The sequence below is a fragment of the Exophiala mesophila genome (genome assembly GCF_000836275.1).
Source record: "Exophiala mesophila strain CBS 40295 unplaced genomic scaffold supercont1.2, whole genome shotgun sequence".
NCBI classification, from domain to species: domain Eukaryota; kingdom Fungi; phylum Ascomycota; class Eurotiomycetes; order Chaetothyriales; family Herpotrichiellaceae; genus Exophiala; species Exophiala mesophila.
This window is the reverse complement of record NW_015622505.1, coordinates 2,786,701-2,814,099: the sequence shown is the minus strand read 5'-3', so window position 1 is coordinate 2,814,099 and position 27,399 is coordinate 2,786,701. Positions and strand designations below refer to the sequence as shown.

The 27,399-nt window shown below is 50.5% G+C and overlaps 12 protein-coding genes across 16 annotated transcripts; 6 read left to right on the top strand and 6 right to left on the bottom strand.

Moving 5' to 3' along the window:
* Positions 1-412: 412 nt before the first annotated feature.
* Positions 413-1,676, bottom strand: PV10_02813 (uncharacterized protein). The gene is made up of 3 exons (XM_016367183.1): positions 1,329-1,676; positions 1,157-1,276; positions 413-1,094 (listed from the first exon to the last, which is right to left on the bottom strand). The coding sequence occupies exons 1-3, from the start codon at positions 1,490-1,492 to the stop codon at positions 494-496; spliced, it is 885 nt and encodes a 294-aa protein (XP_016226701.1). The 5' UTR covers positions 1,493-1,676; the 3' UTR covers positions 413-493.
* Positions 1,677-1,823: 147 nt separating this feature from the next.
* PV10_02812 (uncharacterized protein) lies at positions 1,824-3,103 on the bottom strand (the record flags this gene model as incomplete). The annotated part of the gene is made up of 3 exons (XM_016367182.1): positions 1,824-2,330; positions 2,380-3,028; positions 3,064-3,103. The coding sequence occupies 3 exons, from the start codon at positions 3,101-3,103 to the stop codon at positions 1,901-1,903; spliced, it is 1,119 nt and encodes a 372-aa protein (XP_016226700.1). The 3' UTR covers positions 1,824-1,900.
* A 628-nt stretch (positions 3,104-3,731) lies between these two features.
* On the top strand, positions 3,732-5,937 carry PV10_02811. Of its 2 annotated transcripts, XM_016367180.1 has the most exons (5): positions 3,732-3,857; positions 3,911-4,010; positions 4,061-4,586; positions 4,637-4,672; positions 4,723-5,937. In XM_016367180.1, exons 1-5 carry the CDS (start codon positions 3,848-3,850, stop codon positions 4,738-4,740), a joined length of 690 nt encoding a protein of 229 aa, XP_016226698.1. In that variant the 5' UTR covers positions 3,732-3,847; the 3' UTR covers positions 4,741-5,937. The 2 variants fall into 2 exon arrangements, with proteins under 2 accessions (XP_016226698.1, XP_016226699.1); XM_016367181.1 differs by having other exon boundaries at positions 4,061-4,672.
* PV10_02809 (uncharacterized protein) lies at positions 5,899-9,248 on the bottom strand. The gene has a single exon (XM_016367178.1). It carries the CDS (start codon positions 8,999-9,001, stop codon positions 7,730-7,732), a length of 1,272 nt encoding a protein of 423 aa, XP_016226696.1. The 5' UTR covers positions 9,002-9,248; the 3' UTR covers positions 5,899-7,729.
* Positions 5,945-7,363, top strand: PV10_02810 (uncharacterized protein). The gene is made up of 5 exons (XM_016367179.1): positions 5,945-6,072; positions 6,153-6,197; positions 6,296-6,358; positions 6,421-6,856; positions 6,940-7,363. Exons 1-5 carry the CDS (start codon positions 6,043-6,045, stop codon positions 7,212-7,214), a joined length of 849 nt encoding a protein of 282 aa, XP_016226697.1. The 5' UTR covers positions 5,945-6,042; the 3' UTR covers positions 7,215-7,363.
* Positions 9,249-9,533: 285 nt separating the features above from the next.
* On the bottom strand, positions 9,534-10,829 carry PV10_02808 (uncharacterized protein). Its single transcript, XM_016367177.1, has 2 exons — positions 10,513-10,829; positions 9,534-10,456 (listed from the first exon to the last, which is right to left on the bottom strand). Exons 1-2 carry the CDS (start codon positions 10,547-10,549, stop codon positions 10,059-10,061), a joined length of 435 nt encoding a protein of 144 aa, XP_016226695.1. The 5' UTR covers positions 10,550-10,829; the 3' UTR covers positions 9,534-10,058.
* Positions 10,830-11,648: 819 nt separating this feature from the next.
* On the top strand, positions 11,649-14,025 carry PV10_02807 (the record flags this gene model as incomplete). Of its 3 annotated transcripts, XM_016367174.1 has the most annotated exons (4): positions 11,649-11,719; positions 11,831-12,071; positions 12,134-12,897; positions 12,954-14,025. In XM_016367174.1, exons 3-4 carry the CDS (start codon positions 12,807-12,809, stop codon positions 13,931-13,933), a joined length of 1,071 nt encoding a protein of 356 aa, XP_016226692.1. In that variant the 5' UTR covers positions 11,649-11,719; positions 11,831-12,071; positions 12,134-12,806. The 3 variants fall into 3 exon arrangements, with proteins under 3 accessions (XP_016226692.1, XP_016226694.1, XP_016226693.1); XM_016367176.1 differs by having other exon boundaries at positions 12,134-13,933; XM_016367175.1 differs by having other exon boundaries at positions 11,831-12,897; positions 12,954-13,933.
* Positions 14,026-14,951: 926 nt separating this feature from the next.
* Positions 14,952-16,294, bottom strand: PV10_02806 (uncharacterized protein). The gene is made up of 2 exons (XM_016367173.1): positions 16,118-16,294; positions 14,952-16,066 (listed from the first exon to the last, which is right to left on the bottom strand). Exons 1-2 carry the CDS (start codon positions 16,131-16,133, stop codon positions 15,468-15,470), a joined length of 615 nt encoding a protein of 204 aa, XP_016226691.1. The 5' UTR covers positions 16,134-16,294; the 3' UTR covers positions 14,952-15,467.
* A 201-nt stretch (positions 16,295-16,495) lies between these two features.
* On the top strand, positions 16,496-20,999 carry PV10_02805 (uncharacterized protein). Its single transcript, XM_016367172.1, has 2 exons — positions 16,496-16,992; positions 17,041-20,999. The coding sequence occupies exons 1-2, from the start codon at positions 16,864-16,866 to the stop codon at positions 20,419-20,421; spliced, it is 3,510 nt and encodes a 1,169-aa protein (XP_016226690.1). The 5' UTR covers positions 16,496-16,863; the 3' UTR covers positions 20,422-20,999.
* A 509-nt stretch (positions 21,000-21,508) lies between these two features.
* Positions 21,509-22,644, top strand: PV10_02804 (uncharacterized protein). Its single transcript, XM_016367171.1, has 2 exons — positions 21,509-21,747; positions 21,808-22,644. The coding sequence occupies exons 1-2, from the start codon at positions 21,586-21,588 to the stop codon at positions 22,423-22,425; spliced, it is 780 nt and encodes a 259-aa protein (XP_016226689.1). The 5' UTR covers positions 21,509-21,585; the 3' UTR covers positions 22,426-22,644.
* Positions 22,511-23,629, bottom strand: PV10_02803 (uncharacterized protein). Its single transcript, XM_016367170.1, has one exon. It carries the CDS (start codon positions 23,297-23,299, stop codon positions 22,646-22,648), a length of 654 nt encoding a protein of 217 aa, XP_016226688.1. The 5' UTR covers positions 23,300-23,629; the 3' UTR covers positions 22,511-22,645.
* Positions 23,630-23,853: 224 nt separating this feature from the next.
* Positions 23,854-27,380, top strand: PV10_02802. 2 transcript variants are annotated; one of them, XM_016367168.1, is made up of 4 exons: positions 23,854-25,720; positions 25,797-25,868; positions 25,943-26,829; positions 26,906-27,380. In XM_016367168.1, the coding sequence occupies exons 1-4, from the start codon at positions 25,507-25,509 to the stop codon at positions 27,362-27,364; spliced, it is 1,632 nt and encodes a 543-aa protein (XP_016226686.1). In that variant the 5' UTR covers positions 23,854-25,506; the 3' UTR covers positions 27,365-27,380. The 2 variants fall into 2 exon arrangements, with proteins under 2 accessions (XP_016226686.1, XP_016226687.1); XM_016367169.1 differs by having other exon boundaries at positions 23,854-25,868.
* Positions 27,381-27,399: the final 19 nt, after the last annotated feature.

The window sequence follows — 27,399 nt, the reverse complement described above, 5'->3', positions numbered from 1 at the left end:
AACACGCGCGGCTCCAGAAGTTACACTTTGTGGCGACAGACGTGGCTTAGAGGCGCGAGGGATTCCACTATCGTAAATTCGTGAGTTCTCCTTGCCTATAAACTCTTCTTCCAGGCGCCAAACAGGAACTGCGCTCGCCTGAAGCCCCTACCTCAACATGAAACTGGAGCGTCATTCTTATTATCAACAGGTACTTAGTATCTGGCCACATACTGTATGCATCCCATGATTCGATGGTCTCGAGGCCCAGCCATTAATTCGGTTGCCTGAACTCGTCATCATCTTGCTATCATCTACAGTATGTGTCTCCTTGTTCTCCAGAGGTATGAGACAACACAGCCACGATCAAGAAAATCCTGTGCCTATCAAACCTCAACCCCGTCTCCTGCCAATGCAATAGAGAACCTGTCCTCTGGCGTCCTTTAAATTCCAGAATGACCTGAAACATCTAAACTCTTGTGGTCTACCAAGACTTAGTTAGACTCTCCGTAACTTAACTCAAGGGTCTCTCATTCTCTGCCCTAAGCTCGGCTATCAGCCCACCAACATCTCGTTTGTTGGCATCTTCGATAAGCGCTTGTCCAACTGCAGCGTTGATTTCCTTGCCCTTGGACAATGCCATGCTGATACACTTCAACAGAACCACAGCGTCCACAGCGCTTCCTCCCAATTTGGCTATTTGACACAGCTCAAAGTCGTTGACCGTCAAGACCACTTCTGCTTCCCTGACTTGTTCCTCGCTCCGAGTTGCGTCCACTAGCATGACGTCTCCTTCATGATAGAAACTGAATGTGACGCACACTGGGTTGTGCATGATACTCAGCGGCACGGGAACCCGCTCCGCCATGGTGTAAATGGTCACGCTTTCGCCATCCACCGAGACATCTGGCCGGCGAAAATGCCGCAGAGCCGCAACAATTGCAATGCACGACGCATCAATGAGGCCTCCGTCGGCATCCAGCACGTGAACATCTGCTCGTACCGACCAACATTTGGCTCCGGCAATGATACAAAGGGACTCCGTGTCAATCGCATTGGATCGTCGTATCGCTTTCTCTAACATCCGTGAAAGAATGACTTCTTGTTCTGTAGGTCTGTCATGGGGCATCTGTTAGTCGAATGGAAGTCGTAGTTGGGATGGGTAACTGTAACATACCTGCCAACTTCATACGCGGGTGACGCTATCGGGCTGAGCTCAGCGTTGATGGTGAACAAGCCTTCAAACTTGCGTTCTTCCAGTGGCTTGGTCACTTCTGCGGATATCTGCACGTGTACCCTGAGATGTGCGATTAGATTTGAGCAATGTCAAATCCATACTCGGGCCATACCTCGTCTTGCCTAGGCGAAGAGTGGCAGTGCCGTACTCTTGTCCAAATTCCAACTCGAGATTTCTCCATTGGTCGAGACTTCTTCCGTCTAGTCGTACATCTTGTGAGAGAGCCTCAAGGATAAAACTTCTCTCAATATTGGAGATTTCGACCTCACGAGGCATGGTCTTGGGCTACCCGCAAACTGCGAGTCGTAGGAAAACCGACGATCTCAACTAGCATCGGATGACCCAAAAAAAGGGCCTCAGAGATTCTTGTTGTCGCAATGTTGAGTCTCACGTCATCTCAAAAGACCCGTAGGGTACTCGTTAGCCGGTTTTGGTTTTTGTTGCGAGTGCAAGACTGACAAGATCGGTATATCACAGAAGTCCCCAGATTTTTCTACGAGGCTGAAAAGACTCGCCGCAAGGCTTCAATATTGCCAAGCCTTTTCACATGGTTGAGACTCTTGGCACGTGATCGACTCACTCCGATGCTTGCTCTAAAGATTCCATCTATCTGTTCTCAACATTTCAAAATATTTTGTCGAATAATCACCTGCGGATGTTCGACCTTATCTGCCTACTTCGCATCTAGAGATATACCTCAAAAGCCTTTGCAGCATCCAGCACACTCTGGTCATAACCGATAAAGGCTTGACCCGTTGCTTTGATGGCCTTGCTACTGTCAACCCCAATTCCACTAAACGGCGGATACACCCCAGGAGAGCCCTCCTTAATAACATTGCGACGTTCTGGGTAGTTCTCTCGTAACACATCGGCTATGCGTTGCTCAGAGCCTGGTTCGCCAAAAGCAATGTATCGTTCGCCATTCGCCTCTTCAGGGTGCTGCACTGCCCACACAAACAGTCTGGCAACGTCGCGCACGTCGACGTAAAACGCACCACCTGGGATCAACGGCGGCGGGTGTTCTTGGCCTGAGAGAATTTGCCATATATTTCGGACTGTTTCACCGATGTTTGCAGGATCCTTTGGGAGTGCGAGCGGAGGGCCAGTCACCAAACTGTAACACTCGTCAGTCTCCATCTTGATCTTGCTTCTATGGCACTTACACTGGGTTTATTGCTGCATATACCGCAGATGGTTTGTTGTCGTCTCTGAATTTCCAAAATGCCTTCTCCGCAGCTGCCTTACTGGCGATGTATATCTGTGGGCCTGGAGCGTTTTTCCCAAGTTGACTGACCAGGGCTTCTGAAACATTGTTCCAATCTTTTTCGGTGTACGTGTACGGTGGCTCATTATTAGAAACAATAGCTGCGATCGAGCTCATGAAAACTACCGTCTTCAGCTGTGGCCCAGCCTTGAGAGATGACTCGAGAATGGATTTCGTCCCGTTGACCGCCGCATGAAGAATAGGTTCAGGATCGGTGAAGCTCATAGAGACCGGTGTGGCCGTATGGGCAATGGCATACACTCCTTTGGCTGCCTCATCAAAGGCACCGGCCACTGTGATGTCAGGCACTTCCACCACCTCGAATCGCCCAGCTTCGAAATCAGATTTCAAAGGACCTTCCGTCAAGATGGCGGTGCTTGATCTTGATCGGCTGGTGCCGCGGACCTTGAAACCTGCATCGAGGAATGCCCGGGCGATTTGGGCGGCGATATAGCCAGTGACCCCACTGACGAGTATAGTTTTCTCCTGGACGCTGGACCATTTGGAAGGTGGACTTGAGGTGAAGATGAGAGATATACTGAAGAAGACTACAGAGGATTTTGGGACCTTAAATAAGACAAACCATCCCTTTGCCTTGCTCTGAGTTCTTCCCGCGTATGCATTTATGTTCGAGTACCTTATTCATGGACCCGTTATGGTTCCACCCTTGTCTTCTTTGGGAAGTCGGTGCAAAATGGGCTCCATCTGGTATTTGGTTGTTGTACCTGGGACACGCCTGTCCATAGGCATAACCCCTGATAGCACGTCATCCTTTGGAGCTCTGTTGATGCTTGATGACTGAATGGTATGCACTTCATAATGGTGGCCAATTGTGCACGGGCACGGGTTCGCGAAGCTGGATGACTTAGCAGAAATGATAAGTAATCATCGAATCTAGGTTGTTGGATAATCACAATATCACGAGCCTACAACATTTAGTCAACTGTCGTTGGGTTAGCAAACTGTAAATTTCGGGGATTCAGAGCATTCCAAGCACAATTCATCTTGAGGCGTGTACAAGATGATAAAATGCCAAACTTTGGGATGCCAGAGTTTGGTTGCTGATGTGAAGTGACCAATTTTGGCAATTTGGACATTTCTGCCTATTCAGGATAATGGTCACGTGAATTCAAAACGGTGCAATATTCACTAAGTTCCGCCATACAATAATTCGGTGGAGCATAAAATGCTAAGCGTCGCATCCAGACCTTCAAGTTCATTTGCTATAACGAATAAATCCAGAACCAGCTATTTCTTTTCAACACCAACATTGGTGTCGCTGTTTCAATCGCCTGAAAGTCTCTACTTCTACCCGAGGCTACCCTGTCCATCTCCAAAATCGAAATAGCAGGCGCTCAAATCCCGATATGACTACAGGTACGACTTTCTAGCTGCTCGACCTCTCACCTAGTCTGACAGTTTCTTCACAGCTCACAGACCAACGTTTGATCCTGCGCGAGGCAAGGAGGCTCAAAGAGGCCCCGCGTATCATCAACGACTCTTGCCCGCCTATACTCTTCTCAAAGTCAGGTAAGACAGCTTCTCGAACATGCCACAGGACAATTTCTAATCGGTGCTAGACAACCTGGGCAAGGCGGCGCAGCAGACACAGAACCACGAGACCTACGGGCGGAGCTTCTGGCAGCGGAAGCAGCTCATTTTGCAAAGACCAGTGGATCCTCCCCCGCCCCCGCAACAAGCCCCCCCAAGCTTCTCAAACGAGAATTGGATGAAGCCGAGAGCGAAGATGAGAACGAAGATCCAGAGGCGAAACGGAGAAGAGTCTTGGAAGAAACCAGAGACATTGACGCAGACTCTGAAGGCGACGAATCCGACAGTAGTGAAGAGGAAAGTGACGAGGAAGACGAAACAGCTGAGCTAATGCGTGAACTCGAGAAAATCAAACGAGAGCGTGCTGAGCAAAAAGCTAGAGAGGAGGCCGAAGACGCACAAAAAGCACAAGAGCAGCGAGAAGAAGACATTGCGCTTGGGAATCCATTACTCAACCCCAAGGCCTTCAATTTGAAACGGAGGTGGGATGATGATGTTGTTTTCAAAAACCAAGCACGTGGTACGGAGCAGAAGGGCAACAAGGAATTTGTGAATGTGAGTCGAGGAAATGCCACTGTCTCAAATTGCAACTAACAGGTACAAAGGACCTCCTTCGGTCGGATTTTCACAAGAAATTCATGGTAAGAGATCACAACCCATCCGAGTCGAGCATTCACTCACCGATCAACAGAGCAAATACGTTCGATGACGCAGGTCGCTTACTCTCTCGACTCGTTCGATTCTGGCGTTCCTGCGCCTGAAACTCATTACTCGACCTGTGTAGTCGTGCACATTTAGCCACGAGGGTATTGTCAGATTCTCTCTACCAGACGACTTGGCTCCTGCTTGCGATATGTTTGCATGACTTGGACAACACCTCGCCGTCTCCTCTGACCCGCCCCCCTTGCCAACCGAGGTGACAGTTGGACGTAGCCAAACACGGCCGGTACACGATCAGATGATCTACAGGAGGCTGGCTTTGGTCTCTACGCCACAAATCTTGCTCCGTGGCAAAGCCTAAACCTGGGCAATTCGAGCCCAGTGTTTTTTTGGATCACCAAAGATTAGGCCTACCGCGCCGAAGGCTCAGTATCTCTTCCAATCGGCACAATACATTCAGAGCGACTTATGTATAGTTGCAGAGTGTCAAATGCCATAATCTGCCACTCTGGATCATCGTCTCCCAAACACACGCCAATTTGACATGCTCACCACCACCACCCAGAGTCCAGGATCAAGGAAGTTCGACATGAAGCGAACATCGGCAAGACTGACAGCGTCAAAAGAAGCAATCACCAGCCATGACGCAGCTACATCCAGAGCGCACCGAGTGTGTGGTCTCGCAGACATTCTAACTTTGGAGCTTGGTGTCACTTGACTTCCAGACCAATGCGGGGAACATGCATGTCGGGAATCAATGCTTGAATCTACCCATCAATGCTTGAAGTCGTATCGATCCACCACTTCCACATGCCGTCGTCATGCTTTCGGCATCTCTCTTTACCGTCATTTCCAAACCTGTTGGAGCCCGCCTTTACAACACCTTATCACGCCATTGCTGTTCTGGTCGATAGCTTTGTTGACATATGCTGGCCACTGGAACCGAACAGAACAGGATACATCCCTGGCGAGAGTCTCCCATCCACCCTGATTCAAACCAAGGCAAGCCTGCTGTGTTCCTGGAGTTTTGGTGCCAGAAGTGTCAGAGGTGCGGTAGGCTTAGCCTCAGATTCAGCTGCGTACGTACGTGTGCACTCATCTTAGTTTACCATTGGCCAGAAGTATAGTTTCTACTACGTACGACCCATAGCAACTTCAACATGAAGAATGATTGACGTGATGAAAGTGGGGGAAGCATTACATCAACCTAAGCTCTCCCAAATGTTTAATACTGTTTCATTACCTGCGAACTCCTCCTCTTGTCTGTCTACAAAGTGACTTTCGAAATCTCCCTTCCCATCCGAGTCTTGTATTACGTTCCATCCTCCCTGAGAACAAGTCCCCGACAAACATGTCTTACAACGACGACGACAACGACACTGTACGCAGCCCTCCCATCTTCAATCATGCTTTTTGAGCTTTGGACCACTCCCAGTACCTATCACTAACCGACAACACCAGCAACGCCGAGGCTATGGCTCCAATGACGGTAGCGGTGACAGCTATGTACGTATTAACCTCATTCCACCCGTCCAGATCACTTCTAGATCACTCACCCATCTGATCCAATATACAAGATCCCATGTCTGACAATCTTTCCCCAGGGCTCTTCTCGACAAGACGATAGCGGGTACGGCGGTTACGGCGGTGGCGGTGATAGTTACGGTGTAAGTAATAAACCTTTTCCCCGATCCATTCCATGACTAACCACCTCCATTTATCAATCTAGTCAAGCGATCGCACCGGCACCGGCTCCGGCACTGGCTTCGGCGGTGGAGACGATAACTTCGCCGGTACTGGTACTGGTACTGGTGGTAGAGGCGACTCTTCTGGATATGGTCAGGACGATCAAACCACCAGTGATGGTGTAGGAGGTAGTGGCGGCGATGCTTATGGATCCTCTCGTGGGGTCGGAGACGATGATAGTTATGGCTCTAGTCGATCAACAGGGCAAGGTTATGGTGGTGGTGGTAGCGGCTATGGTGATGATAGTGGGATTGGCTCTGGAACTGGATCTGGGAACACAAGACAAGGTTATGGAGATGATGATAATATCTCATCTGGTCGAGGAGCCGGTGGTGGAGTAGGAGGGTCAGGAGGAGGATTCGGTGGTGACGATGATATCAATACCTCTGGTGGTGGACGTACCGGAGGAGGATATGGCGGTGAGTCAAGTCCACTCGAATCGAGTCAAGTTGTATGACTGGTTGATTGACTTACTGACATCCCTAATTGTCACCCCAAACAGGCAACGATGATTCCTACGGTAGTTCCACCGGTACCACTGGATATAGTGGTGGCGGCAATGATGACGACAATACGGGCTATGGCGGTGGCGGAGCCACATCTGGACGCACAGCACAGGGCGACGATGGCTACGGTGGCAGCGGCACCGGCGGTGACAACAGTAACGATTCCACGGCAGGAAAATTGCTCGAAAAGGCTGGAGGGCTTTTCAATAGTGATAAGTTACAGCAACGAGGGGCTGAGAAACGTCGTGAGGCTGGGTCGGATGATTATTGATTCATCAGATTTGAATTCTTCGATCAATAAAGGGATTGACGAATTCGCACGACGACTATTGAGCTCTTTCATTTCGTCTGGTCAAACACATATATGGGTATAATGCCACGAGACCTCAGCCAAGATCATGAAAACATCTTTCCTTTCCAGTGGATGTCATTTCACTCCCTAAGCGTCCTGTCTCTTCCTTCTCGTTATGACCAACGTATTCTTGTGGGTGTGTTCGTACACGTGTGCGTCGTGCTCTGTGCCTTGTCATAATTCCTGATCCCCCAGCGATGGGGAATGAACATTGTTGGGTCTCACTCTTTCTGGACAGGAAGCCGAGTGGCACAGAAATGTGGTCATGTGCCATTGTCTTGCTCAAAGTCCGTCTCTAGGATAGTAGAGAGGAGACACTCATCTGACGCACAACTGGCCTATTTTTCCTTCCAGTGCGAAGCGTCAATCAGATCTGAAATGGGTATCATTGTTGAAATGGCGAGACTAGGAAACAACATCAGTGAATGCCGATTTCACCGCCTCTCCCATCCAGCAATCCGAAATTCAACGCCTGCGGTTTCATCCCTAACCCAACCATCATACTCATCTTCATCTTCATGATCAGGATTGGCATTTTCGCCGCCATCATGGCCGGTAGGTTGGGAGGATGTTTTTGGTTGAGGGGCGGGAATGGTCACTCCGTCGACCCAACTGTCCAGTGTCTTTTGACTGACTTCTCTCCATGGACTGTGGATTGAACTGAAAGACAGGTCTTGGGGAAAGTAGGTGTCGACCTCGAATGGGTCGCCGGTGAGTTTGTGGACTTGTGTTTGTAAGATGCGAATGTCAAATGCCGGTGCGTCGGCCTCGGAATTGGCGTCTGAGCCGGCGATTGAAGTTGGGCGGATGCTTGTTGAGGTTGCAGCGTCGTGAGGTTCGTTGTGGTCGCTGGTGGAATCGAGTGTCGTGCCGTGGGAGAGAGCGAGCGTCTGAGCGTATAGTTCGGCGCCGCCCATGCAGAAGATTTTATGAGTGGTGATGTTGGTCCCGACTAGAGGTTCGTTGGACGATAGGAGAGTGAGGATGCTGTGTAGAGTGGTGGTCACTAGCACTGCCGTATTTGCCGTGTTGGCTGGAGATGGACTTAGGAGCACACTTGTAGATTGAACCTGAGGGGCGGCTTGTGGTGGTTGTGTCGGTGATGTTGAAGGGTCGTGAGGAGTTTGTGTCGTCGTCGAGAGAATCAAGTCTCGCACTTCCCATGGAGTCGAGGGATTGGACTGCTGCAGTTGGTCGAGCATTCTTCCTGCCAATTCTTTGGCCTTTGTCCTGGTGACTACGACATTGAGTCGGCCAGCCAAAGGTCGAAACTTCTGAGGGATGCTTTCCCATGTCTTCCTGCCCATGATCAACGCGTTCATGCTGCGCGTGTCACTGTCGCTACCGGGCTTGGACGTAGGCACGTGACTTGTCAGGTTGCGAAAGAAGGCCATATCACCCTTGATACTCTTCCACGGCAGCCCACCACGGATTCCAATACCCATAGGTGGATTCAAGGCGGTCGCAACTACCACATAGATAGGTTTGGGATGAAATGTGACGGGCACTATGGTCGTCATTGTGGTTTTGATAATGGATGTACCGGTGGGGACCATTTTGGCTGCGTCACCCAGCTCGTCTAGTGGGGGTGGATAATTGAATGGATTGTTAGATGGACGTCGATATGTCACGTACTCTGGTAATTCTGTCGGTGATGGCGGGTCAGATAGGCTGGTTGATGGCGGCGTGGGAATGTCGTTGGTCATTGTGATTGTTGGTTTGGTTTGGCTCTCGCTGGTTGTTGTTGACGTTGTTGTTGAGGATCAGGTGACAGTTAACGGCAAGGATCGAGTGGGCGTGTCAAGAATGACGTCCACCAAGGTCCAGCAGGCGCTGATGTTGAAATTGGGCTCGATCATTCAAGTTATAAAAGACAGAGAGAGCGCGATAACATGGATGCAGATTTCTATGTAGCTTCACCCGGTAGATAAGGCCTAAGCGACAAGCTTACCACACGATCCAAGATGCCAAAAAGTAATTTCCAGAGCTGTTAGGGTTTCTCAGTGAAACTTGATGTGTGTACCAAAAAAGGGCCGCGATGGTGATGGCGGCGCCCCGATCCGACCAGCCGCAAATAGTGAGGGTCGCTTCGAAGCACCCCTGCTACCTTGCATCAGCTTCAATAGTCGGGGTTCGCTTCTTTGTCAAAAAATGGAGGGAGGCTCAAAAGCCTACAGAACACTCATGATCCTTCGGAGATATTATTACACGATGGACTGCTAGACAGGTCCTTAGAGCCTCTTGTTTGCTGTACTACTCAAAGTCTAGAGTCTTGGGCTGCCTTACAAACGTGCTGCTATTCTGTCTTTACGAAATCGCGCTTGTAGCTAGGTTTCGCTAAGCAAAAGGCCCATGAGGGGCACGACGGAACAAAGGCCACACGGCCATTTAGTGACAGTTACCAGGGTCGAGACTCCAGTACAGTTGGCACCGTTGAGCCTAAAATGTGGTTCCTCCGTGGCCCAACACCTGCAAACTTGGAACGAGTCAAGCTGGTCTACTCGGTGTTGTGTTGTACCAGAGCATTCTGTTCCTTGATTCTCGCAGGCTCGCAGGCAGGCCTGAATTTCTGGGTTTGGGTCGGTCACGCCACAGGCTGCCTGGACAGTGATCTGTCTACAGAGACAGTTGTAGAGCCACTGCACAGAGACACCGACCGGCATGACCCTGTACCTTGACCACCTCCTGCCACACCAGGTTGTTGACAGGCAAGTCAGGACCTGACTGTCGTTGGCGATCATCCCCACCACTTGAGGCTCAAAATCAAGCTAATGTTTCATTGTCATTGTTGTTTATGATGGTCTCGTATCTTTCAAGAAACCTCTGGAAGCCTTGTTCTACCATCCTCGCATCTTCTTCCATATCTCGTTTCTCTTGCACTGCTCCAGGAGTCTTGTCATCTGTGTCATCCCCAGTCAATGTGTGTAGTCCTCCAAAAAGCCATAGATCTTTCATGTTCCTTGTAAGCATCATGATGTCTTCGCACGCACGGATCAGAGATTGGGCTTCGGCATCGAGTTGAAATTGTTGTACTGCCGTCTCTGTCAAGGAGGGTGGGAGGCTAGCGTCCGTGCTATCTGCCATGGTATCGGGATTGACTGCAACGGCCAATATGTTTTCGAGCCGCTTGATCAATGTCGTGGTAAGTGTAGATATGCGTGCTGCAAAAAGGCGGCCATTAGCATGCATGTCTAGCTTCTTAAAGAATCTCTCCCACCTTGCAGGAATTTGGCACTTGGGGCTGTGTCTGCCATGGTTTTGGATCTCAAGAGCAACGAAAGTTGGTGATGGAGGACGATCCCATGTGCATGTAAGCACCAAGGCTGCCGAACGGAGTGTCTAGTCAAGGAGTGTTTCGGTGGTTCAATGTTGGGCTCTGGGTGGCTACCACATTGAGGTCCCCCGAATCTGGGCGGGTTGATCAAAGAAACGATGCAATAGCCAGGAGACAGGATGGCCAGATGAGAGACGACACTACATCATAGTGAAGTATTGACACAGACATGCATGTCCTGAGTGATTTCTCGAATTGACTTGCCTGTTTGTGTTCAATCTCACCAGCGACAAGATGAACAAAAGTCCCGGCGCAGTCCACGAGTCATGTAATTCAAATGTGGAGGAAGAATCACGAGTCATGTCTTATCAATCTACCCCGCCGTACGCATGCTGCCCTTCGCATTTTCTATCTTTTGAGCCTTCAATCAATTGTTCCTTGCTACCACTACAGAGGATACAACAGACTATCGGTATTCGAGCTGATCGTATCTGTATCTGCGTCTAGGGAGATGCCCACTAGCGCCAGATTATGATCACTTTGACTGACTGTACCTGCGTATCCTAGGTGTTATTTGGTCATCCTACTCCATAATTTATCTCACTTCAAATTGACGTCCTGCGATATCCTTTGGTCAGTTAACACTTCTTGACATGTAAATGTCCAAGGATATCACCTCACTCGCTTCGGATTGCAGCATGAGAAGCCGATCGGGTTCATTGTCCTGCAAATCGATTCCAACTTCCGACGTCTGGACGGCAGAGGTCTTGGAACATGTCATCTTTTTGGAGACCTCTTCTTCGCACTGCTGGTCATCGTCAGCGAGCAACTGCCCCGCCTGCAGCCATTCTGTGGGGATCTGAAGGTCCTCAACATCGCCCCGTACAGAGAATTCCCCGTTCTCGAGTCTCGGCCTCAAGCAAACACAAGATGGTAGACCCAAGTGCTGTAGGCAGCAATGAGTTGTCTTACAGGCCAACTACGCAGTGAGAGAATCCATCACAGCATTATTGCACCGCCCCGGGAAAAATTCAACCTGCATCCATCCTTGTGAGGATCAAGCACTATGAGCGTATATGGTTGGAGAAGCGTGAGAAAGTCGTGGAAGGGTATTCGCCTGCGCTGATTTTTCTCCGCACATCTTTACCCTGTGAGTGAGATTTCTCCATATACATCCGAGACACCCAAGTATGAACCAACCTATCAACACGGTACCGCCAATGTCGCCATGTTCTTAACTTATACACGCTCAACGATCAAGGCTTTGCTGTCGCCATCTGGAGCCATACCCGCAAAATCTATTTCGAGAACACCCTGCTCGCCACACCCTCACATCATTCCCCAACAAGTCCTCCACAAAATCCTGTCCCTATTCATCCCTCAACTGTCTACGACGTTGCAATATTGGCTTGGCCTTCCATCTTGGTGCAGCACTGACGATCGAGTCTCCAAACATCGATCTTTGTTGGACAAGCGCTGGGTCTACAGTACCAACTAACCGAGTAAGTATTGCCACAGTCCACAGTAGTCACAGCCACGTGACACCAAACATGACTCTCGGCAGCGCAGTACGCCTGGGCCTCCTCGGGGTTATCATACAATGCGAATTCAATGGGAATCACGGTATAGTACAAAATAACGTCTGCAGCAAAGTATCTCTCAGCATCAACTAGTATACACATAATTGGAATCAAGCCGCCGCTCGCGAAGCAGTATCGAATCTACAGTTTGCATCAGGTAAGAGTAAGCATAGGCTGACGTCAATCCAAAGCTGCATGTATAACGTGTGGGCCACCATCGTGGCAGCGGAGATGTCTTCAGCCGTCAAGGCCGCCATGACCCTCATCATTCGTTCACAAAACTCCATGGGCCCCGAGACATGCGCATAAACCACCCATACACGACCCTGTCATCCAACTTGCTCCAGTATTGGCATGCTTATACACCAGATTCACGCCGTCTATGGGAACAACCATGCGTGCTACGATCGCTATGCCATTCTTCCGAATCATGCATCACTGCGCCCTGCTGGGTCCTACTATTTGCCATCTCTCCACATCGCCGTCATCATCAATATTCTTTCTAGTATTCCACAATCGTTGATTCAACTTGGCACTACGCAAACAGAAACATTCAATGGCTGTGTTGTTCAACATCCCCACTTGCCAGGTCCTCATGTCCCTAGCATACCTGAGACACCTATCCAATCATGACTGCTGTGGGATGGAATTCCAACCATGATCACGTCTTCTGTTGGGATGACGATATGCAAACAGAAGACAAGACAACCAGGAAGAAGGAGTATAAAGAACCCGATCTTCGTTCCAGGTAGGGCTTTTTTCTTTCCTCACATCCATTCCTACAACTCATTCACTCGCTTCAAGTGTGTTGTACCACTCCTAATACATTTCATTCGTTGATCTATTTGTCCAACATGGCTGGCAAATCGATTGTTCTCTTCACCTTGCTGGCACCCGCCTTGAGCGCTGTCCTCCCTCGAGGCGGCGGTGGTGACGACAAGGCTGTCGAAACCGGAAAAGGTTGGAACGACTGGAAAGGTGATGGCGCCCCTCCTGTCGCTGTAACCACCGTGGCACCCGAGCCAACCAAGAAGCCCGAAGATGGTTCTTGGAAAGACTGGGACAACAAGGACGACAAGAAGGATCAGCCCGCCCCAGCCCCTGGTCATGATGACAAGAAGGACGGTGACTGGAAAGACTGGGAGAACAAGCCAGAGCCAACACCAGTTCCCCTTCCCACGCCTGTTCCTGTCGAGGATGACAAGAAGGACGGCGACTGGAAAGACTGGGAAGGCAAGAAGGACGATAAGCCTGCTCCCACTCCCGCTCCAGCTCCAGGTCACGACGACAAGAAGGATGGTGACTGGAAAGACTGGGAGAACAAGAAGGATGACAAGCCTGCCCCGGCTCCCGCTCCAGCTCCAGGCCACGATGACAAGAAGGACGACGACTGGAAAGACTGGGAGGGCAAGAAAGATGATAAGCCCGCTCCCGCCCCAGCTCCAGGCCATGACGACAAGAAGGACGGTGACTGGAAAGACTGGGAGAACAAGAAGGATGACAAGCCTGCTCCAGCTCCCGCCCCAGCTCCCGCTCCCGCCCCCGCTCACGACGACAAGAAGGATGGTGACTGGAAAGACTGGGAGAAGAAGGACCAACCCGCCCCCGCCCCCGCCCCCATTGAGAACAAGGGCGTCGACAACAAGGGTGATGAATGCAAGCCTGTCACCGTCACCGTGACAGTGACCGCCCCTGCTCCCGCCGAGAAGACCGACGAGGGCAAGCAATGGGGTGACTGGAAGGGAGGTAACAAGGGTGGCAACAAGGATGGCAAGGGACATTAAACCTGTCGTCTTACCCCAAACGTACCCTACACTCTCTCGAAGGATCCCAATCCCAAGATCTCACCATTTTAAAAAATTCTCCCTTATAATTTCGTTCTCCCGACAGCCCGGCTTTTGAGTAGCTGCGCGGCGACTGGTCATGAACATACATACCTACCTCACTCAACAAACATACGACTTTTATTTACAGCAGCATTTGCATGAACATGGATTAATACCGGAATGTGGTGACCACAGAGACGAAAGACAAAGTTTCACCCCTCCCTCCCTCTCTCCGTGTATACTCTAATATTCACATTGTGTGGAGTGGACACACTTTTTGGGATTGTCTCAACAACAACAACGACTGATACGATACATCATTGGTTTGGGGCTGGGACATCAAAATTATTGACATGCATACTTAGTCACTCCTTAGTTTATAATGTATTACTTGATGAAACAAAAAATGACTCTGACTCGGGTTCGGGTTCTTGTTGTGACTGTGACCTAACTCTACAACTATTGTTACTGCTCTGTGGCAGTGCTGGGAGATTGAGAGAGGTATGAGGAACTATTCCTCCTCGCGAGAGGATATGGCCACATACGTTGGGGGGAAGGGGGAGATCAGGCACCTACCTACCTACCTACCTGAGGTAGCTCCCTCCCCAGCATTTTTGTCAGCTGATTTAGATACTAAGAAGTCGGATTCCTTCCCCGGCGGTTAAAGAGAGGTAAAAGTCATCAGAAGGAATTCAGAGCCGAGAAGCAATGAAGCTTCAAAGCTTTCAATAATGAAGTCATGCTTGGAGAAATCAAATACTGTGAGGAGGAGGAGGAGTCGAGTACGAGTAGTACATCACGCAATGCAGCTTCACTATGCTCTGATGGTGATGGTGGTGGTGTGAACCTTTCCGGCAATGCCGAGGTGGCAGCGGCCAAACAACGAGGGAGAGGCGAACATGGGGTATGAGGGAACGCTAAAGACTGGAGATCCTAAGATGGGCGTGCTGAAAAGTGCCCTGTGTGACCTGTTCATAAAAGACATTGCTCCATGGGATCCACGTCTATGTAAGATTCTGACAATTATTGGCGATCCGGCTTGGCCAGCAAGTATTCGCCGATCTTCTATACCCCAAGGTCGCTAAGGTAGCTCAAGGTCGTCGCATGACGGCACCTTGGTCAGGCTTCTCAGATTTTGAGAGCTCCTGCACAGACGTTGATGCTGTTCATCGTAGGACGATCGCGCTTTATGAGGTCCGCCCCCCTCAATATCCACCATAGGTGTGCTGCTTGGCTTCCTCCCCGGCGAATTTGGGGTGGCCGTGGTGGCATCCTCTGCTCAAAGTGTTCATGCAAGCGAGCGAGCTGGAGTCTGGGATCCATAGCACGAACCATTTGAGTCGATGACGATGGATCAACAGTATTGAGAGAGAGGAGGGGAGGAGACTGGCTGGCCCAAGGGTGTGAGGTGCCTTGGCGTCTAGCGAGTTAAGGCGACTTGGACGTTTGGTGGTGAGCATAGATGAATTGATGGCAGGCGGATGATCAAAGGTTAGCCATACAGACCATCCCACTCTTCCTCTTCGTCGTCCAATGCGGCATTCTTCTTAATTTCTTCGAGACGCTTCTTCTTGATGTCTCTTTCCCGCTGGGCCAAGTCGGACCGATCCAGTGGGCATGTCCCATTTAACAGTAACCAAGGTCTGATGCACTCGAGGTCGAAAATGTGACTGGTATGACATGGTAGACGCACCAGTAGTGGGTGAGGATCTTCCACAAACGCATTGCCGCAGATGGGACAATCTGCATCTTTTTTGACTTTTTTGATATTCACCCGCTCCAAATTTGCAATGTACTCTTCGTCCACGCCCTTGACTTCTTGGGGCGGTCTCTCTGCCGAACTCATCAAAGTCTGGATCATGGTCTCTAATAGATCCGACTCATTATCATTATCTCTTTGCATGATCTGGAATGCTTCGGCGAGGGAGCGGAATGCTGCAGAAACATCGCCTGGGACGGGCAAGGCGCCTTCTCGAGTACGGGTCTCTGGGTCTTGAGGTCGGATTTCCGAGAGGAGGCTCATAAAAGATGACAAGTCAGGGCGTCGGGGCCCGTCGTGCGAGTCGTTGGGCGCATCGCTTGCGTGTTCAGCTAGAATCTATTAGGACTTGATGTGGGTGAAACTGCGCTAAATCAACTCACTTTCGTAGCTCGCCATTCTCGATAATGACCCAGGTTTGGAGATGCAGTTCAGGCAACAAAGATGCCCTAAGATGAAGCTCTAAGCGCAGCCAGACGAGGAAGAGACACAAATCTGGGTTGATTCATATACGGAGGGGCAACAGGGAAAATGTGGTGGTGTTGATGTGTGGACGGTCGTCGTGATCCAGGCACATGAACGATGGCGCGGCCAACCGCGTGAGTGCCCCGCGGAAGGAACCTGCTGCTTATCCGTTGGCTCGCGTAGTCATGTGAGGCAGCCTGGGACCTAATAACCCGCTGGGGCTCGGGTGCGTTGGCAATTCGTTCGTTTGCCATTGTTTTCAAACACAGTAGATATTCCAGTTCGAAGGCTGATGATGATTTTGTCGGTTGTATCGCATATCTCCTTCTGGTCACTAGTACCCTATCAAGGGTTGAGATCTCTTGTGCTTTATTCAATATGTATTTGGATCTGCTCCCGTTGGCTCGAGTCACGGGACCTTGGGCGCCCCAGCCACACGTCAGCCACCTTATTCAGCCTCAAACGTGACTTCAGCATCCCGCACTTCAACGACTTGTTGAGACACCATGTCATCTCGATCATCTCTTAACAACATCTATGCATCAATATCAAACCGGATGGACAGACAATTCACTCTGAGCCACTGAACCCCTCAGGCTCTTCTTGGCTAGCTCCCACTATGGCTCGACCCCCGGATAAATGAGAATCGACCACAATACGACCGATGGAGGCAGACTGGGATGAAATTGCTCGCATCGCCGTGCCTCCTTCGGGGTTGCACGCGATATCAAGTCCCGCTACCGCAGTCGCCTTTGACGATGCGCAGGAACTACTCTGGGTTGGGAATGATCAGGTCAGCGTCCTCGATCACCATGGCTTGACACGCTGACATTAAACCTAGGGCCGCGTGGTATCCTTCTATGGACACGAGCTCCAAAGATATGTTTCGGTCAAGGCTCACATCGCGGAAGGTCCAGTCAAGCAATTGCTATTGACAGAGAAAGGCGTCGTATCCATATCATCCACCAGCGTCCACCTGGTCTCGCGCAGAGGCTTGACGCAATGGCATCTGACTCATCCACTCATGACCGATCTGCGATGCATGACCTTTGCAGAAGGTACCAACCAGATCGTTGTCGCAGGCTGTCAAAGCACATTTTTTATCATCGACATCGATAAAGGCGTAGTTGTCGCCCAGCACCCGTCTAAAGCAAACTATTCCCTAATGAGGAAGAGTCGCCATATCTGTGCAGCAACCGACGATGGCAATGTTCATGTGCTCGACCTCCATACCTTTGAAATTCTAAAATCCTGGAAAGCTCATGCCACCGCTGTCAACGACATGGACGCCCACAATGATTTTCTCGTCACCTGTGGCTTTTCTGTCAGGCAATTGGGCGTTCCAATCGTGGATCCACTCGCAAACGTCTACGACTTGAAACACTTAACTTCCCTACCACCGATTCCGTTCCATCCTGGAGCAGCATACGTTCGTTTGCATCCCAAGTTACAGACCACAGCATTTGTTGCCTCGCAAACGGGACAAATGCAGGTCGTGGATCTCATGAACCCCACCAATATCACCCTCAAACAAGCAAACGTGCAATTCATGCTGGGTATGGAGATTTCCTCCTCGGGCGATGCTGCAGTCATCACAGACACAAATGGTCTTTTATACCTCTGGGGCTCCCCGACAAGAGCTCGCTTCAATAATATTAGCAAAGAAACCGAATTCCCTGATCCCACTCCCCAACAACTTCCTCACGTGGACTGGAACGACGCACCACTGAACACCGTTGGCATGCCTCACTACACGACGCCACTTTTGTCCGCGTGGCCAAGTCATGCAGTTTTTGAAGTAGGTGCGCCGCCCATGCCTGTCGATCCAGCATTATTGTTTCACGCAAAGGCAGCAGAAATGGGTCACTACGCACCAAATCTCAACCCCCGAAAACTTCATCGTTACCAGGTGGAAGATAAACGAGGTGGCCTTGTACCAACCTCGATTGCTGCTCCCAAGTTCCTCAGCGAGAAAGCCAGAGATGCCCCACCGAATTCTCATGGAGGCAAGATGTCGGATGCTGCCGAGTCTCTGGCAGGGATGGCATTGAACGGAAGAGCCCAAACAGATGAAGAGCGCATGCTCAAGTACAGCAACGTCGAGATCAAGTACAGTCGCTTTGGAGTCGACGATTTTGACTTTAAGTATTACAACAAAACCCCTCACTCAGGCCTCGAAACCCATATCGCGAATTCTTTTGTCAACTCGCTCCTCCAATTGTACAAATTCATTCCATTGCTACGAAACGTCGCGATTCAACATGCCGCCACCTCTTGTGTCAGCAACAGCTGCCTACTCTGTGAGTTTGGATTTCTTTTCGACATGCTCGAAAAGGCAAATGGCCAAAATTGTCAAGCCACCAATCTTCTGAGAGCCTTCAGTGCCTCTAGGGAAGCAGCAAATCTGGGGCTCTTTGAACATCACGCTCTAACCAATGGTACGCCATTGTCGACCACAATTCAGTCGGTCAACCGGTTCTTTTTGAAGCAGATTGCTCATGATTACGCCAGCATGGCTGGCAAAACCGACGGCATCGATGAGATCCTTGCAAGTAATGCTTTCGAGGTGATCAGGTGCATGTATTGCAGCAATGAAACGACGAAACCGGCCAGCACCTACGTGCATGACCTAGCTTATCCCCAACTAGACCCTAAGCATGCGACTAAGAATCCCATGTTCAAATTCGCCTCGATCCTGAAAACGACCATTGAGAGGGAGGCCAAGAATCGAGGTTGGTGCAGTCGCTGTCGAAGATACCAACAACTCGCCATCCGCAAGACCGTCCGCCACCTGCCATATATCTTGATGCTCAACTCAGCGTTGGGGACACATCCCAACATGCGTGGTTTGTGGGAGAACCCCGGATTCCTGCCGAATGAGATTGGTATCATCATCCAGGATCGCAATGTGTATTGTTTTGAAGGAGCAGACCTGCAACTACACCTGCGCAACAAGTCACCGAACCTGATGGTCTATGAATTGGTGGGATTTGTTGCAGAAATCGACGCCAGTGAAAGGCATCAGCCTCATCTTGTCAGCATGATCAATGTGGAAGTGTCGAATCCGGGTCCAGACGTTGCCCCGAACCATAAGCTATTTCCAAACTGGCATCTTTTCAACGACTTCCTGGTGTCACCTGTGGATCCACGCGAGGCAACTCACTTCAACAAGAACTGGAAACTCCCTAGTGTGGTTGCGTATCAGGTCAAGCAGGCTCATGGAAAACTTGATCAAGGCTGGAGACAAAACCTGGACACGTCATTGTTGTATCACCACTACAGTATCAACGACATCTATCCAACCAGTGAGTGCAAGATGCTTACTCACGAGGACGATCTTCGAGCAGGCACGCCGATCGCGCTGGACACCGAGTTTGTGGAGCTTGAGAAGGCCGAGATTGACGTCAAGGCAGACGGCTCTCAAGAGACGATTCGGCCCGCCAAGAATGGACTGGCACGGGTCAGCGTGCTGAGGGGGCAGGGGGAGCAAGAGGGCGTTCCCTTCATCGACGACTACATCACGATTTACGAGACGATTGTCGACTACAAAACTCAGTACTCAGGCATCCGCCCAGGCGACCTCGATACTCAGGTCTCGACGCACAACCTGCTTCCGCTCAAGGTGGCGTACAAGAAGTTATGGATCCTGCTCAATCTCGGGTGTATCTTTGTTGGGCATGGACTGGCATCCGACTTTCGAAAAGCAAATATTCATGTTCCCAAATCACAAACGGTGGACACACAGTTCCTGTACCTTGGGACTGGGAGAAATCGGCGGTTCTCACTAAGATACCTTGCTTGGGCAGTGTTCAAGGAATGGATTCAAGAGGAGACGCTGGACGAGGGGGCTTCCGACGGCCACGACAGTATTGAAGATGCGAGGATGGCACTAAGGCTCTGGCGCAAGTTTCAAGAGTACGAGGACGCCGGGATCGCGGAGCAAATGATTGAAGACATCTACCGCAAAGGCACCAAATATGGATGGAAACCACCACCTAGAAGCATTGGTGGAACCCTCCTGCCTGAAGCGGCTGGTACCGGGGCGGCCAACAGCGCGATGCAAAGTGGGAGAAACACACCGGACATGAACAATGGAGGGATGCCAACGTCGCCGCCGTCGGTGAAGATGGGTCCAGGTGGGGGAGGGTTCAGGTTGAATGCCGCTGGGGCTGGGACGTTTGTGCCGGGCAACGGTATCGTCAGAGAAAGCCCCTTGAGATAGGAACATGGGCAAAGGGCAAAGGGAGGAAGCTGATTCGAAATATGAGGATCTGGGTCGGAGTGCTAGGTTCACCGAGGGATGAGCTAGGGAAGCAAGTCTAGAAGTTGGGTCGGGCGATAGACTCGGGTGGGAATGCGCGAGGCAAGATCTTATCATTGGATGATTTTGAATTGTGTGTAGCCTTGCAACTTTGAAGGGCGATGATACAGGATGTTGGTTGTACTGAGATTCGTTTCGGCAATCGCTGAATCTTGCCAGGCAAGGGAACGAACGGGGCATGCGAATGCGCCTACAGGTGTGAGGCAGTCGAATTTGTAGTTGACCTCAGCTTCAATAGAAGACTGCCCCCAATTCAGGCCGTAATCCGGGGTCAAACTTCATGTCCATAAGGTTAGACTCTCGGGCAATATGCATCTCCCGGGCCCTGGAGCGAGTGCAGCTGGATGACCATTCAGGCCTAGGAGGTGCCTGGTGTGCCTGGATGCAGATGAGTACGGGGTAAGAATCCACTTTCGGGGATGTGGGGGATGGCCATTGGCAGGCTCCAACAGGGATTTGGCCGCTTCAAAGTCTCCGACTACCGACAAAGAGCGGTGCGCAGCAGTGGCAGCCTCGTGTTGGGTGGCTCACTGTTCGTTGCTTTGGTGAATCCTGGGTGGGCCCGTGGCCGCTCGGCCCCTTGGCCGTGGCTGGCGCACCCAGGGCCATTGGGCTGGGATCGCCTATTTTTGGTCAAGGCGCTCCACCAAAGACTTACCGGGGTCCTTGTCCACGCAAGTGAAGGCTGAGCATCCCAAATGTTTCATAATGAAGACAAATCCTCATTGCTTGTCTGCTTCGTCTGATTGAATTTGTCGTTTTTGGGTATACAAGGCTGGATCTAAAAGACCGGCAATCCCCAGCAACATCATTGGCATTATATCATTGATCTTCTAGCCCATGTCTTTTGTGCTGTCGACGTTGTCAACCACTCAGATCCCCGTGATCCCCTGTTAGGCGGGTTAAGACCTTTGCTGTCGCAACTGCCAACCACCCCCTACCTGCACCCACCATCCGTGCTTCACTCTTGCCTCAGAATCTGCCCCTGCCCCCCCCTTCGCCTGCCACTCTCCACACACTCTCTCTACCTATACCTTTTATCACTTGCTCTGTCTTCTCTTCACCATGGCCAGAGTCAAGAACAGACCACAAGCATATTCCCCAATGTCATTCCATCTCGTTCGCGGCATCGCATTTGTTTGTCAGGCTATTGTCTCCGGCATCCTGATCTGGTTCTGTTTAAGACTGAGAGACGATGGATTCAAACTGCCCTGGACATTTCTCATTGTAAGTACTGGAACCCAGATCCTTACAACTAGACTAGAAAACCGTTCTAACAATACACAGGTCCTCGCAGCCTCACTTCTCTCGATCATCACCCTCATCATCACATCAATCTTTTATTGCTGCTCATTCCTCTCACCATTATTCAATCTGATCATCAACTCGACCGTTCTCCTTGTCCAAATTGTTGGCTTCGGACTCCTCACCTACAACATCTTTGGCACGTTGGGCCACTCTTGCAGTCGATCGAACTGGGCCTCCAGCAAAGGCGTCACCATCTGTCAGATCTACAAAGCATTTTACTCATTCCTCGTCTTCGCCATGCTGGCACAGATTGCCCTCATTGTGTTGGATGTAAGGAGTCGGAGAGAACAGACTCGGTTGGGCAAATACGGCAACATCGAGGAATCCAACTCTCGAGACGTCAAGATGGACCGACTCAACGGCTTAGGCCCGGCCCATGCACACCAGCCTAGCCATGCCAGTTCCGTCGACACTGTGCCTTACGGAATCCAATATGGCGACCAGCCCACCCGCCCAGCTGCATATCAACCACCTTCATACGCTCCACAAGACTCTCGGGTCAGAATGGATGATTTTGGAGGGTACAATAACGGGTATAACGATTACGGACATCAGCAGCAATCCGGATACGGAGGGGCTGGTTATGGATACAGATGAAGTCATGTTTAAAAATTTTGAAAACATGATATAGCATGGCGACGGCGTTTGACCATCCTGATGAGGATTGAATCGTTTCAAAGGACAGGAAAAGACATGACTGAACGTGCCATTGGGTAGACTAGAACATGTGCTATCTATGATAGATGGGTATCTCGAACAATAGAATTTGACGGGTACTCAAGGAATTGAACTCTTCCATGGCCATTGCACCGTGCCACTACCAGTTGTGGTGAATAGGAAACAACAAGTCCGCCAACCTCGTGACATTCTTATCGTTGATCGCGCTGATCTCACCACGAATCTGCTCCAGCAACTCATCACTCAACCCACCTTTCCTCCTCGCATAAAGATCAATCCCTGCCGGTGTGAAAAGCGTCTTTTGGAAATACGTAACCACCCACCCACCATCCTCATCACCATACCCCAGAATCTGCCAGTGACTCGACGCAAGTTTGAGAAAGCCACGCCCTCGCCAACTGTACGCACCGAGCATTTCCGCATCCGGTGTATCGACCCCCTCGATTCTTTTCCTTTTGTCACTCGTCACAGGCTGATACTCGACCAAATCATCAAGCACCTCTGCGTTATTGGGCAACGACCGATACGTGATGGTAACATTACGGTTCGTCTTCCACATCGGCAATGTACTGTGTGTGACATGCCATCGTCCCTGGAGGAATTCGACTGTCGGTGCAGTGAAGTCACTGGGTTGAGAGATCAATGTGCATGGTGGGCGGAAGTTGAGGCCGGTTCGTTCTGTGTTTTTGCGTGTCGTGGTTCCAGGCTCTCCGACTGCCGTTCCGGTTTGGACGTGGCCATGGCCGTTGGTAAGGATGGTGGATTGGGTCGTGCTGGTCGTGTGGCTGGCCATTTTGGGATAGGACGGGATGGGATAACGGTCGGTCGGTCGGTCGGCTTCTAGCCGGGGAGAGGAGAGACGAGTCCGAATGAAGAGCGCGAAGGAATGCGTGCGTGGAGTGTGTTGTGTACCTATGTAAGGTAAGGTTTGGCTTTGATAAGCGCGCGTCTTTATTTATAAGGCTATACAGGGCCTGTTGAGGGTAAAGGAGAGGCGACTGGTTGTTCCTGATTAAGGATTTTCAAATGTGTATATTCATTTGCGATAGAAGAATGAATGGATGAAGAAAGGTCAAAGTAACTCATGTATGTCCATGAACTGCAACTAGTATGTATGTGTTTAGGAACCCATCCTTGGGTTTTCAGCTTATTATTAGTCCCAACATCTTCCTTCAATCAGGGTTTGTTTGCATCAATAATGCTCGACAATTAGTGTTTGGGCGCACCGCACGGAGGTCTTGGGCCTTGACTGTCAGCCTTCTGGGCACAAGAGTCACATGCCACCCATGCCTATAAATGCCCGTCTCGGCCCTGAACTCCAACCCAAGTCTCCGCCGAAGCGGTGCCGTTTGCCCCGAAACTGGGGCCTCTGGCCTATTATCCAATAATAAGAACAAACCAAGAATATTGGACAAGCCTTCTTTGGCTCACTGCCAACAACATCATGTTGATTGAATCAATCCCCTTCGACCAAGTTACAGGACAAGCAATGATCGTGATCAGTGAGTGAGCATCTATAGGACGCCTAAGCCGGATCTCCGTCAGCTCACCTTACGATCACCATCGTCACCGCCATAGTCAGCCTGTCGATCTGAGCCTGACGCATCATTATCACCATTATCATCACCTGCCAGGACACGTGGAACCTTTACCCTATCTGACCTTGTCCTGGGCTCCTGGACATTGTGACTCGCATGACAGCCAGTCTGCCAGTACAGCCTTGTGATCAGCCATGGACTGGCAAATTGGTTACACAGGATCCAAAAGAGTGATGTAATGGTGCAGCGAGGACATGTGACGAGCCACTACAGATGTCTTTAGTGAGTTTCTCGACTCTTTGTTCCTAGTTACCTACCTTTGGTAGGTGCCATAGGTAAGTACCACAGGGCAAGCCAACCCAGTCTCGTCATTCAAGGCTCAGGCAGACTTTGAGTGTTCGCCATGTTCCTACCACATTGGCCGTGCGACGAAAGATACGGCACCGAGGTTACCGCTCGCGACGAGTACGAATACGACTACCTACCTTACACCTGGCGAGCGTCTTGAATCGAAGTGTTCTGCACGTGACACAACTGGTCTTTCGACTTCAATCCTTTCCAAAGCACATGCCACCAACAAGTCAGCAGAACTCGTGATGCACACATGCCATCTATAAAAGGATCAATGCACATCTCTCAGACAAGGACACTACGTGAAGTTCAACATCAACACTGAGATGGCGCCATCACCCCGGTATCAAGATCGCACCAATTACAGCCAGCCTCAACTCCAACAACCGAACAATGTCGCATCTCTTACATAACACCCACCCACGCTGCCAGCCGCAGCACCTGGTAGTGTCTCTAAAAACAAGCCTTACTGTTGCATTCGGGGTCACTGTGTCTTCGAGTATGGAAATATGAAAACAGTGATCGTCTTTCGGCCTTGTGGTCTGCAATTCAAGATCAAGACATGTCACTTGAAGACCATCACACGGACCATATCTGAGTCTCCTCCATCTTACCAACAGTCACTGATCATTCCAACATACATATGTCTGTATGCTGCACCCCTCTGGCTCTCCTTCTCCCGCAACATACATCTATATGTTCCACTCGTACATCCCTGTTGAACATCTCTTCCTCCTAACGCTTGTCATCAGCCAAGCAGTCCTGGCGGAGATCATCAGTCTTGGCTGGTTACAATGACCGAACGCTCCTACGAGTCATTGTAGGATTTACCTTGCATCCTCAGGGTATACCTGGAGTTTCCACCCCGACCATCATCCCACTCTGCATCATGACTTGCTAGATCTGGTCATCATTTCTTGATCCTGCTCCGTCTTGCTACCACCTTGTAAACTGACGCGATTTCAACACTTTATGGCGAGAGAGTTGAGCGTCTAGAACGGTTTGTTGTATACATAATTCTGAGTTTTCACCATCATGTCTACATTGCCATCTAGCTGTCAATCTCGACACCAGGTCTCCTCTATTGAAACTAATAAAGGGGCCCGTGAAAATGACGTCGTCATCGTCCCCCGAAGCTAACAGCCCCAAACAGCCTCAATTGGAAGAAGGTCTTGATGGAAAGCACAAAGTCACTCAGAGTGCAGACTATGATGCTGCTGATGCCTCGTCTTTGGAAGATGTCACTTTTAAATTCGACGATTCCAGGAAATTGGGCACCACGGGGGCGGTGTTCTTGATTTTGAACAAGATGATCGGGACTGGAAGTATGTTATGGAAATCAGATTTCGCTACCCTTTTCTACAACTCGTGGTCAAACTCGTTTAATACTAACCGTGACAGTCTTCTCGACACCATCAGGCATCTTTGCAGCGACCGGGTCTGTGGGTGTATGTCTTTTCTTATGGGTCATCGGTAAGTGCGACACAAACTTCCCATGGAACCCTCCTCTATCTCCTCTACAACCAGCTAACCCTCCACCTTCACAGGTGGTATCCTCACCTTCGCCGGGTTAAGTGTATTCCTCGAGTTCGGCCTCGCCATCCCCCGCTCAGGAGGCGAGAAAAACTACCTTGAACGAGCCTATCAACGACCCAGACTCCTCGCCACTTGCGTGCTCCTCTCCCAAATGATCCTCCTTGGCTTCTCCTCCGGCAATTCTCTCGCCTTTGGACGCTACATCCTCTTCGCCTCCGGCAGCGAAGTCGCCGACGGATGGCAAGCACGAGGCATTGCCATCGCATGCGTGACATTCGCCGTTGTCCTGCACTCCACCCTTCCTAAATGGGGAATCCGCCTCTTCAACGTCTTGGGAGTCTTCAAAGTCGCCGTCCTCCTCGTCATCGTCTTCGGCGGCTTCGCCGCCATGGCCGGCCGCCTCAAGGTCCCCAATCCACATAACTTTGACAACGCATTTACCTTCTACTCTGGCGAAACATGGGGAAATGGCGGCGCATATGAATACTGTACTGCAATCCTGCGTATCGTGTATAGTTACAAAGGATGGGAGAATGCAAACTACGTGCTTGGAGAAATCAGGAATCCCACCAGAACACTCAAAGTTGCGGCGCCGTTGGCGATCGGTGGCGTGACGATTTTATATGTCCTGGCAAATGTCGCTTATTTTGCAGCCATTCCAAAGGAAGAAATGGCCACGTCGGAAGTCATTGTGGCGGGAGTTTTCTTTCGCAATGTCTTTGGAAATAGTGCGGCGGCGAGATCGTTACCGGCGTTTGTGGCCATCAGTAATTTGGGGAATGTGTTGGCAGTGAGTTTTGCTCATGCACGACTGAATCAGGAGTTTGCAAAAGAGGGTTTGTTGCCCTACAGTCGTTTCTGGGCGTCGAATAAACCGTTTAATGCTCCGGCTACTGCGGTAAGTTTTTCTCCCCCCCCCAACCCCCCAATATTATATCCAAGATTCTAACATCCTCTCTTCTGTACCCATCTAGCTCTTCCTCCACTGGCTCATCACAGTCATCATCCTCGTCGCACCACCCGCCGGACCAGCGTATAACTTCATCACCGATCTATACACATATCCCGGCGCATGGATCAATGGCTTCGTGGCCCTCGGCCTCCTCTACCTACAATTCAACAAATCCGAGAATTGGACCTCGCCATTCCATACCTATCTCCCTGTGACAGTGTTGTTCTTGGCCTCGAATGCCTTTTTGGCAATTGTGCCTTTTATTCCTCCCACGGGTCCCAAGGATCCAGAGGGATATCCGTTCTATGTCTTTCCCGTGGTTGGGGTGGGGGTTTTGTTACTGGGAGTTGTCTATTGGGGGCTGTGGATGAAGGGCTTGCCCAAGTTATTGGGGTATAGGATTGTAGCGGAGAGATATGTTTCCGATACAGATGGGAGTGAGACCGTGAGGTATAGGAAGGTTTATGGGAAACATTTGTGAGATAATGCGAGGAGGGGGGAGGAGTGAAAGGAGTG